The sequence below is a fragment of the Necator americanus genome, assembly GCF_031761385.1.
Source record: "Necator americanus strain Aroian chromosome Unknown Necator_2022.05.29.01.09, whole genome shotgun sequence".
Lineage (NCBI taxonomy): Eukaryota > Metazoa > Nematoda > Chromadorea > Rhabditida > Ancylostomatidae > Necator > Necator americanus.
In genome coordinates this window covers 17,486-27,914 of record NW_026986550.1, presented here as the reverse complement: position 1 = coordinate 27,914, position 10,429 = coordinate 17,486, and the positions used below count along the sequence as shown (strand labels likewise).

General features: G+C 48.9%; 1 protein-coding gene across 3 annotated transcripts; it reads left to right on the top strand.

The window, feature by feature from the left end:
- Positions 1 to 112: 112 nt before the first annotated feature.
- On the top strand, positions 113 to 6,681 carry RB195_026561 (uncharacterized protein; the record flags this gene model as incomplete). 3 transcript variants are annotated; one of them, XM_064177052.1, is made up of 28 exons in its annotated part: positions 113 to 251; positions 381 to 514; positions 711 to 863; positions 936 to 1,067; positions 1,171 to 1,327; positions 1,386 to 1,520; positions 1,591 to 1,694; positions 1,763 to 1,875; positions 1,976 to 2,139; positions 2,212 to 2,345; positions 2,413 to 2,543; positions 2,611 to 2,785; positions 2,877 to 3,004; positions 3,071 to 3,236; positions 3,303 to 3,402; positions 3,466 to 3,619; positions 3,719 to 3,915; positions 4,038 to 4,115; positions 4,174 to 4,473; positions 4,532 to 4,702; positions 4,839 to 4,984; positions 5,096 to 5,196; positions 5,268 to 5,365; positions 5,450 to 5,640; positions 5,710 to 5,809; positions 5,875 to 6,143; positions 6,206 to 6,448; positions 6,508 to 6,681. In XM_064177052.1, the coding sequence occupies 28 exons, from the start codon at positions 113 to 115 to the stop codon at positions 6,679 to 6,681; spliced, it is 4,287 nt and encodes a 1,428-aa protein (XP_064071056.1). The 3 variants fall into 3 exon arrangements, with proteins under 3 accessions (XP_064071056.1, XP_064071057.1, XP_064071058.1); XM_064177051.1 differs by having other exon boundaries at positions 4,523 to 4,702; XM_064177050.1 differs by having other exon boundaries at positions 113 to 643.
- Positions 6,682 to 10,429: the final 3,748 nt, after the last annotated feature.

Below are 10,429 nucleotides of genomic sequence, written 5' to 3'. Positions count from 1 at the left end.
CTCTTATCGCTGGTTACAGTTTCTCCTCAAAACTGATTTCTAATCGTAACATCGTTTTCCTTCCATTCACAATCGCAGGTCTAGCTTTGTGATATCATATTCGTAACTGACTATGAGCCGTGCACGAAGTCGCGAGCGCAGAACCCAGAGGGAGTCGGAATGGAAACGTATCGGCGAACGAGCGAGAGAGCGCATCCCCGAACTGGTTCAGTCGAATCGCATAAGAGAGCTGTGCGTGGAACTCACCGATGGTATGTGGCAGCTTCACTTATATGGTGGTGTGTGCGTGTTGGCTAGTGACTGTTGGTTCGCATTGTGCACGGAGAACGAGAGAGAGCGAGACCAAGAAGGAACGCGTTTTAACGCTGCAAATGTTGCAGATGTGTTGTTTCCGGACATGAGATCCCGCGGAATCAACTTTTGTGTAGTATGTGGTAAACACGAAAGATTCCGACTTCATCAGCATTTAACGAAGAGACATCCGGAGTTAGCGAAGGAGACCGATGATTTTAAGGTAAGCGCACCGCTTTTGTCGCCTTTTAGTGACGAACCTTTTGGGCGGAGACGTACGAACGGTAGCGGAGCGTTAGGAAGTGGCAGCAGCTACAGCGGCTCTGTCACCGTCCTCCATCGTGCACAATCTGTGCGAATTGCGACTAAACTGCAGACCGTATTATTGTGTACAGCCGAGTGTGTGTGTGTGTTTTAAGGTGGTCGAACAAGTGAGCAGAGGGATTACGGAAGCTATGAAGAAGGCCTCAGTTGATGTTAGTAAGGTTCGGCGCCCAGTGACTGCTAGCGAATACGAAATCTATAAGGAACTCATCGATCAAATACGCGCAGGAGGAATCCCCGTTTACGGAGTGAGTTTAGTGTTGCTAATGCTACTGCACCGCACCGACCGCCCAGCCACCGTTACCCTGTGCCGCCTTTAGCACTACGACCCTCCGGGACCTCAACCGACCGACTCAGTGATGCACGCCATTTCGGATCTCCGGGAAGAGCTTCTCGTTCATCGCCAGCTAGCCACGACCAGCGCACCCGGTCCATCCGGACTCGCCTTGCAAGTACGCGTGCATTTTTTTTTTGAGAGCATTACACCTGTTCGAATTTATTTATATGGTCGACGAAGACGTTCGACCTTGTTTCTATCGATATCGATACGTTTAGGTGAGACCTCCAATCCCATCGAATGTTCCGCCCACGTACAGCGCACCGCTTATTCCGCGTGCCCAGACCTATCTAGTTCCGCTTGATGAATTATATCTTGGTGAGTTCGCTTCAGTAGTTCGAGCAACAGTAAAACAAAAAGATGAGAAAAAGGAGTGTTCGTGTTCTATGTGCGGCAGTTTCATAACATCGAACATTCGGTTCGGCGGTTTCAGGCGGCCCCCATGCACATCAGTGGTTTACGGCACCGCCCAAGCTGAACTTGATGTTTTTGCATGAATGGGACGACCACAACCACAACTACACCGAACAACAGTTCACCATTGTGGGAAATCGCAGGGGTGAACAAGGTTCATCTTCACATTGTTTGTGGCTACCTTGTCTCGAATTCACCACGCCAATCCACATCTTTCGCTCTAGGGTGGATGCGCAATGCGGAGAAGAAATTGAAGCTGTGGAGGAAGGTGAAGGCCGATCAACATAAACTCATCCAGCTATTTCGTTTCTACATCGAAGAAGCTGTGGTTAGTTGTTGACGAATTCGATATCCGTGCTTTAGCTAGTACTCGCGTGCGCACTACCTCACATTTAGTTGCTGCCGGCCGGAAATGATATGGACGCCAACGACCCATCGTTGACAACCAGCCAGAACTACGTGTCGTACATCTGTCGTTTCATGTTAGTCGCCATGAGATCGAGGCAAAGGTAAGAGATGCGTTGCGTTCATAATCAAACACACACACACACAACACATATACGTACATACACGTCCGGTGAGATGTTCGGGAGATTCGTGGCGTTTCAGACTTGGCCGACAGATCAGCATGGACGACGCGATATACTCGTCTGCAATACTTCTCCACTTTTTCGAGGTGCTGAAGCGGAATGGCGTGCCGACCACGACGCGGATGGGATTTGTGAAGGCGTTAGCGTCGTTCTATGAGTTCCTCAGAGTGAACATGGGGTCCGGTAAGCAAGCGAGCGATTTCAGTTCTATCTATGTGCAGTGGCTGCATAGTGAAGCTGAAGTTCCCCGTTTAGATAAGGGCCAGGATAGATTGCAAGAGTTGAAGCAGGCCTCGCATCGGGCACGGCACATCCTAAGCAAGTTGAAGTCGGAAGACAAGAAGTTGCAGTCATATCGTGGAGTGTTGCCGTCGAGGAAGCCGCAAAAGGTTTGTCAGCGGCGTGTGTTGGTGTGTTTGGCTGGCGTATGTCTGTGCGGCAACGGTCAAGTTCCAGCCGGAGGAGCCGTACTGTGTTGCGCGCGCGATCGTCACGCACACGCGAGTGATCGAGGAGATGAAACGTATCTACGTCGAGTACGAGCGGAGCTTGACGATCAGCAGTGGCAACTACAACTACTATACAGGGTAAGCGATCGCAAAGTATAAGTGTTGCGTGTGTACGTGCGTGTGTCGCATCGTGATCGTTTTTCAGCGCACTCATGTCCTACATCGTGCACTGTAACACCGCAAGGAATGAGTGCGTCTATAAGATGCTGTACGGCTCCGTATTTCCGCCGGCAGACCGTGAGTCGAGCGACACACCACCACGCTCCGGAGTTCAGAAGGCCACGATACCAAGCGGAGATGGTGAAAGCGAGGAGTTCTGGGTGAGTATGCTGTTCTCTGGTTTCTGTTGTGGTGTGTTGGCGCTTTGGGTATGGCGATCAGTGATACGCGTGATGATGAGCGGTGATTTAGGTGGGAGTGTATCCGAAGGGAAAGAATGTGGACGCGGTACGCGACCAGACCACGTTCCACGGAAATTTCTTCGTGCTCGACCAAGTGTCGTTGGAGCTGGTCGCATTATACGACGTGTTGCGCGTCGCGTAAGTCTTCACTATGCGTTACCGATGGGTTTGCATTGCTTAGTCTGATTTTCTGCGTGCGTTCAGAGTGGCCGAGCGGAATGGTCTGCACAAGGATGAGGTGCAGCAGCCAACATCGAAGTTCTTTCTGAACTGGTTCGCGAAACCGTTCGGAAAGACGCACACCATAAAGGTGATGCAACGCTTCCTGAAGAACACTGGCTGCGGAGACCTGAACATCTCGTGCAACACGGTAAGCACAGACCAGCTAAAATAGCAAAGTTTGAGTGAGTAAGTGAGTGACTATCTCCATCTTCAGTCGCGGCACCGGACGGCGAAACTGCAATTCGAACGATACCTGAAGAGGTCGTATGAAGAACTGCGCGGTGGAGTGGATCCTGCATGCGCAATTCTCTCAGGTATGTGGTGGAGGCTGCGTGATTCCGTTTCGATGTTGTGTTCATATTCGTATCCGATTGTAGGTCATAAAGCAACAACGCAGCTGCAGTACTACAACGACAGCTACGTGATGGCCTGTGCATACGCCTACCGCCGCCTCCGGCACTACGCGAACAGGGAGGCGAGGATGGAGAGCGGACGAATGCGGCTGATCGAGTCGAAAGTGCAAATTGCTAGGTATGTCGCTTTTTCCCCATGCCCATATCCATCGTCCATCCGCCTCTATCCGCATCCAACCACCACGCCACAGACACACTGATCACTGATCCGTTGCAGGTTTCGAGCGAGGGCCGAACGTGAGGAGGAGGAGGTGGCAGTAGAAGGACCGCTGAGCCAGGAAGACGAGAGAGAACGCGGCGACCACGGTTCCTCTACCAGCAACGGTAGTGAAGTTGGTGGTAGTGAAGATGAACGCCCCATTACACCATTGTCATCAGAGGCGGAAAGCAGCGACTACGAACCGCCAGCGAGAAGTAAGTTTCAGTTCCATCGTTGTTGTTGTTGTTGTTGTTGTTGTTGTTGTTGTTGTTGTTGTTGTTGTTGTTGTCGTCGTCGTCGTCGTCGTCGCAGCTTGCTTCATTGCTTGCTGTTTCAGAACGAGTCAGTACCGTCGCTAGCACTTCGTCGACATCGCAGCCCCGGCGATCGCAGCGGCCGAAGAGACCGAGAATAGGTAAGTACATACTTATTCGTGAGTAAGTATACGTGAAAAGAAACGATTATATTCGTAGATCCGTACCAATTTGTGGAGAGCTCTTCTTCGCTTTCATCACTGTCGAGCGAGTCGCCACCAAGCAGAAGGAGGACGCAAACAAGGTCACAACAGCCACAATTTACCGAACCGGAAGTTCCCGAGCCGCAAGTTCCCGAGCAGTCGCCCCCAGTACCACCTCTTGTGTCGGAGAGTGGCGATGACGATCTATACGACCTAGACGAGGAGGAGATGGAGCGTCGACAGAGATGTGCTGCGGATGTAGGAGACGAAGGGGAAGGAGAAAGTGACGACGAAAGTGTAACTACTCAGTCAGTAGGTGAGTTTTTGCTGTGCTGCCATAATGGAACTTGTAGAAATTCTGTTAGAATGTGAAGAAGGAACAACGACTGCTGTGGCGACAGCGGCGACAACCGCCACAACAACGACCACTACACCCACGACCACGACACCCACCACCACGACACCCACTACCGCTACAGTCACGACTGGCGTCAGATGTCAGACGAGGAATACGGAGGAAAGTCCCAGGAATGGAGAGCAACCCTGTAGGTTCTGGTCTGTCGTGTCTTATCATATATTCCGTCATCTTCGTCTTCAGCGTATCCGTAGACTGAGGATCGTATGTTGTGATGCTGCGTTGCTTTGTCGTTCTCGCGCGTAAGTAATCCGTTCGCTATTCAGGTGTTGAGGAAACGGCGGCCGCTGACGAAGTGACTCTGCATCTGCAGCGGCTGAACGACGCCGAGTACACGGGCGGGTTGTCGACATTCGCCACAGAGTTCGAGCGGCGGGACTTCATGAGACGCAGGCAAGAACAGCCTGTTCAGGTGAGCCGACGTTGTAATGCCAGGCAGCCGTTGATGTTATGTTGAAGCTCTCCGTAAAGCTGCTACAGCTTAGCAGCCGAACTATACAACATATTATCTCGCATTGTTTAGGACTTCACGTGGCTTCAAATCAGAGAGATTCCCGGCATTGGTGGAAGGGGAGTTTTCGCCAAAGTCCCGATACCGAAGGACGCTGTTGTTTGTGACTACCGGTAAGTGTGGTGTGTGTCGGTAGGTATAGGTATGTGTTTGTGCATCTTCTACTCATCGCATTCGTGTTTAGCGGGCTCGTGTTGGAAGAGAAGGAGGCGAACGCCTTGATGGATCGTATGGGGAAGGAGGAACGCGAACATGTGGAAGCGTATTTGGTCCAATACACAGGTACCACTGCATGACGATAGCGGCGTTCGCTCCGTTTGCTTCTCTCCGCGTTTGCTGTGGCCGTAGTTTGCAGGATTTTTGCAGGTCGCGTGGCAGGGCATCATTTCCGTCATGTGATCTTTGGCCACCATCCAACCTACAAAGGTACGGTTGTGATCGGACGGCTGGTGAACCACACCCGTTTGCATCCGAACCTCACGCTTCGAGATCTGACGACGATGGTGGGCGGAAAGGTACAGTCGATGATCTACTTCAAGGCGATGCGAGACATTCGGGTACGTGGTGTGGCGTGGTAGTGCGCGTTTCCGCCTTCACACAATGACAGCACAATGCGCACATTTCAGGCCGGCGAACAACTGCTCTGGAACTACGGAAAAGAGTACAATGTAGGACGGTTGAGAGCGAGCTGTATCTGCAATGACTGCGATCCAGCACTAGTGCAAGGTGAGTACGAGGCGGCGGCAACAGTGCAGTCACAATGTTGTTGAACAATCGTCGTTCACTTTCAGAGTCATCCGCCGAGCTCCGACCAGCCATCGACAACGCCCGAGCAATCCCCGTAGTCGAGTCCCAACAGCCGAGCAGAGATGTCTCATTGTCGCAGCGGATGCCACCAGCGCCCGGCACAGTTGCTCGTCGTGCACCGCTTGGCGTCAGCGAATTGCTGCTGTCGGCCGCGCACAAGGCGAAAGCGACTGGGTTCGTCGTTGACGAAGTGGGAACGGACGCCTTTTCGGCATACGAACGCAGTCGGCGAGTGGTATTTGGACCGTCGGATGTGAGTTTTGTAGCAGCATTCGAGTATGTACGATACGCGTGTCGTGAATTGCGGTTGTTTAGGAGGTTCGTTTCACTGTGGATATTCCGCTGGAAGCTGCGGCCACGAACCTCAGCCGTGCGTTCGCAGCCGCACGCAAGGACGCATACCAACGCTACAACCCGGCGATCGTTGTGCTGAAACGGACCGCTCGTGATCGTCGCCCGACTGTCGTACTGGTCGGTGCTCCACTCGCCCCCAGTTCTGAGCAACGGTACGGCAGTTGTGTCGTGTACGTGGGCTCTGAGGATCGCGTCTACGCTGTGGTGAGCTGTTCACGCTGTACTTCTTCTTCTTCGCATTCTTCGCATTCTGCACATTTCAGAGAGAGCAGAAGGAGTCGACAGCCGAACCAGCAATAGACGAAGAGTTCGTGGCCGGCACACTGTTGCGCTTTCCGGCGGAAAACGATTGGCCACCCGAATTGGAGGCGGTGCTGCAGGCCGGAGGAAAGTTGCAGGATTTGCTGGACGTGCTGCAGAAGTATAAGAGTCGCTAGTCCTTTTTTGTTTTTTGTTTTGTTGTATATGTACAAACTATATATATATTATTATTTTCTAGGTATATATAATTTAAATCAAAGAGTTCTATCTGTATATACTGTAATAATATAATAATATGTTGAGCATAATATAGTAATATAGTATATTGTATCTAGTGTGTATAGCATAGCATATATAATAATAATAATAATAATAATAATAATAATAATAATAATAATAATAATAATAATAATATAGTATATTGTTATGTATAATATAGTGTATATAATATTCGTAGTGTATGTAATATAGTGTATATAATATGGTGTATATAATTTATTACATAATGATGTATATAACGATGTATGTATATAGTGTTTATTATTAAGATAAATTTTCTGTCACATATGAGTAACATTTAAATTTTTTCGACTTCGAAATCAAACTCTCAACCTTCTACTTCACGGTCACGGTCTATGAGAACCAGACTGCTATCCGAAAGGGGGAACGTTTGCACACACACACAGTGGGTTTTCTGGGTGCCTTTCCTCCGAATATATGGTGTGTGTGTGTGTGTGTGTGTGTGTGTGTGTGTGTGTGTGTGTGTGTGTGTGTGTGTGTGTGTGTGTGTGTGTGTGTGTGAGGCGCAGAACCGCTGCGCGTGAACCGATTCCCGCCGGTTCGCCGTTCCAAAAAACCGGGGGCTGTGTATTCGCCGACTGCGATATATGCGACGAACATACCTATTCAGGAATACGCGTGAGGCTGAGGCTGTCGAAGGCAGCTCGCCGTGGACTCATCAACAAATCTCAGTTTCAGTGACTTTGTTTCGCGTGTGTAGTTGTTCACGTTAACCGGAGGTGTATTTTGTTAGCGTTTTGTTGAATGTGTCATGGAAATGAGTGTTGTAAGTTGTAAGTAGTTTAGATGAAGTGAAATAAAGTTCTGATTAATGTTGTGGAACAGTACAGTGAAGAGGGGAGACATCATCGCAACACCGCTACAACGCACCAGTCTTTTTTTCGTATGTGGAGATTAGCGAATTCTCTTTCAGCGTATTATGGGTGCTACGCCGACACTCATGATTTCGTAAACCCTTGAGTCATCCATAGCGCGTAATCTCTCTGTGACACCACCGTATTCTTCTTTTTTTCATCCTCTCCATTTCGTGAAAAAGTCGATTTAGAAGGTATGGGTAAGAAATGGGTGCAAATGCAAAAGATATTTATGTGGTATTTTTTGATTTTCTTTTGTTGTTGTTTGCTCTAAAATTTCGCTTGTAAGTGAAATCAGATAACCACGCTGATGATCCCCTTTGAATAAGGTTATTTTACGGCTGCCTGTGGTTGCAAGAGCGAAACAGCCATACCATAACTTTGACCATGTCTTTTCTTCTTCTAATCCTTTCATACGTCGTTAACAGGAGGTCCAGTCAATCGATCGCCGATATCCGCCGCGTTGACCTAGTTTTGTGGGCTGGGCGTCACGCCTTGAGGCAGGTGTTGACCTGTTACGTTGACCTTTTAGCAGTGGTGGTGACCTCCATCCACCTCACGCACCGCACCATCGACTGCCCGCTCCGAGCATTCATTAGGTGTCTGTCTTGGTCGGTGCCTTTGTGCTGTTCGCTTCGGTGGCTCCTGCACTTCACTCCTCTTCATTTCTCAATCATCACAGTGCCTACAGATTCACATTCTCATTCGCATTTCTGTCGATGCAATTACCGTATCCGCATGTTGTCACGTGACCAATGAACACCGTCAGCTGCACTCGCCTTCGCTTTCGCAATCGCTATGTCTCTTATATAAAAGGCGCCTGCACATCTGCCGTCTTCTCCACCACCGCGTTTCACCCTACTAATTTCTTTGTTCGTTTCGTTTTCGTTTTATCTAAATTCTATTTATCATTTTTAATTTCAGATGTGTAGCTAGCTAGCTTCTAGCCACAATTTCCGTAAAAGCTACACGATCTTCAAGAAACTTGTCGAATGAGGAATGTCATCCGTCGTCTTCCAGGAAGTCAAAAGAAGTAAGATAAGCAATAGGAAGTCAAAGGAAATAAGGTAGGCGCCAGGTAGGCAGAACACTTAGATGCAGCGATACAGGGCAAACACGGTAATCTAACATCTAGATTACCAACACAAATCAATGGCAATGGCTCCCTGCACAAAAATCGCCAGCATTATCCTATGCATGCGAATTGTGCACGAAAGCGCTCGCCGCCCGTGCTTCTCTGAGTTTACATAGAAGGAGATGCGATGAGAAGAAAAAAAAAACCACGAATGCATTATTTGCCGTATGCATGCGAATTGTGCACGAAAGCGCTCGCCGCCCGTGCTTCTCTGAGTTTACATAGAAGGAGATGCGATGAGAAGAAAAAAAAAACCACGAATGCATTATTTGCCGTATGCATGCGAATTGTGCACGAAAGCGCTCGCCGCCCGTGCTTCTCTGAGTTTACATAGAAGGAGATGCGATGAGAAGAAAAAAAAAACCACGAATGCATTATTTGCCGTATGCATGCGAATTGTGCACGAAAGCGCTCGCCGCCCGTGCTTCTCTGAGTTTAGTCATCAAAGACTGATTTCCTAAGGCGTTCGCATCTCAGCCGAAACTCGCAGTTGCGAAGCAACCACGGGAGCACAGCGCGCGCAATCTCGTGATCGTCGAGGTACACATTTTCGGATGTTGTTACTTGGTGTGTTTCGTCGTCTCCTCGTTCTCAACACCTGGATGATCCAGCTCTTAATGCGCTCACAACGAGCGCAGTCGCTCGAAGCAACTGCATTTCATGTTCATCAAGTCATCGTTCGCGTTTTCCCACCCGACTACAGTTGTTGTTGGGGATGATGATGATGATGTTGTGGAACGTTTTGTGTTTTAAACGTGCTCATGAATGAAGATGATGAATAAGTGACTGTGTATTTCTGACTCGTGAATCGTGGGGAATTTCGAGCATTTGGAGAATTTCAAATACTTCGAAGTGCTCGAAATGCGAATGAGTGAACACAAAAACGAACACGAACAACGAAGACGAAAAGCCAGCGGGAAAACTCGATGCAATATCAGCAACGATGCGACTGCTGAAAGTAACCTCATCGGAATCGGGCCAGCACTGCAAGCACAGTGTGCGGGTGCGAATGCTCAAAAACCCTGTCCCCGTCCCCGCCTCTTTCCATTAACACATATACGGGGGACGGGTAATGAGTGGACAAAAAAGATCATGAATGCACACACACACACAACACTGTTCATCTAAATACGCCGCTACTGTCGTAATGCCTAACTAAGGTAAGTTGAAGTCTCCTGTGTGTATTCTATGCGGTGACTTCTATCCTCACTTTTTTTTCTGTTCACATCTGGCTTAGTTTAGGAGCGGAGTGGTTAGTTGAGCTATGAACTTAAGCTATCGTTTAGTTGCCTAACCCATCCACATAGACACTGACACAGTCTCAGTTCGAACATTCAGTACTACGGGGTTTTTCCCAGCGTACTTCTTTTGTTGCTTACGCATCGCCTTCTCAAATACACGAATTCAGAGCGCTGCTATAACGCTATAACTGACTATAACCATCCGTTCCTGTAGCTCTCTGTGTACTACCCTACTACCTATTTGTACTACCCGAACACTTCCCTATTCCCTGTACGTCAGTTCTTCGACAATTTGCTTTGCTTTGCAAAGTTTCTCCTGACAGATTTCCATCTAGCATCACTCATCCGACTAGTACTGAGATCGACTAATTCCACTTCTTAACTTCACAACAAC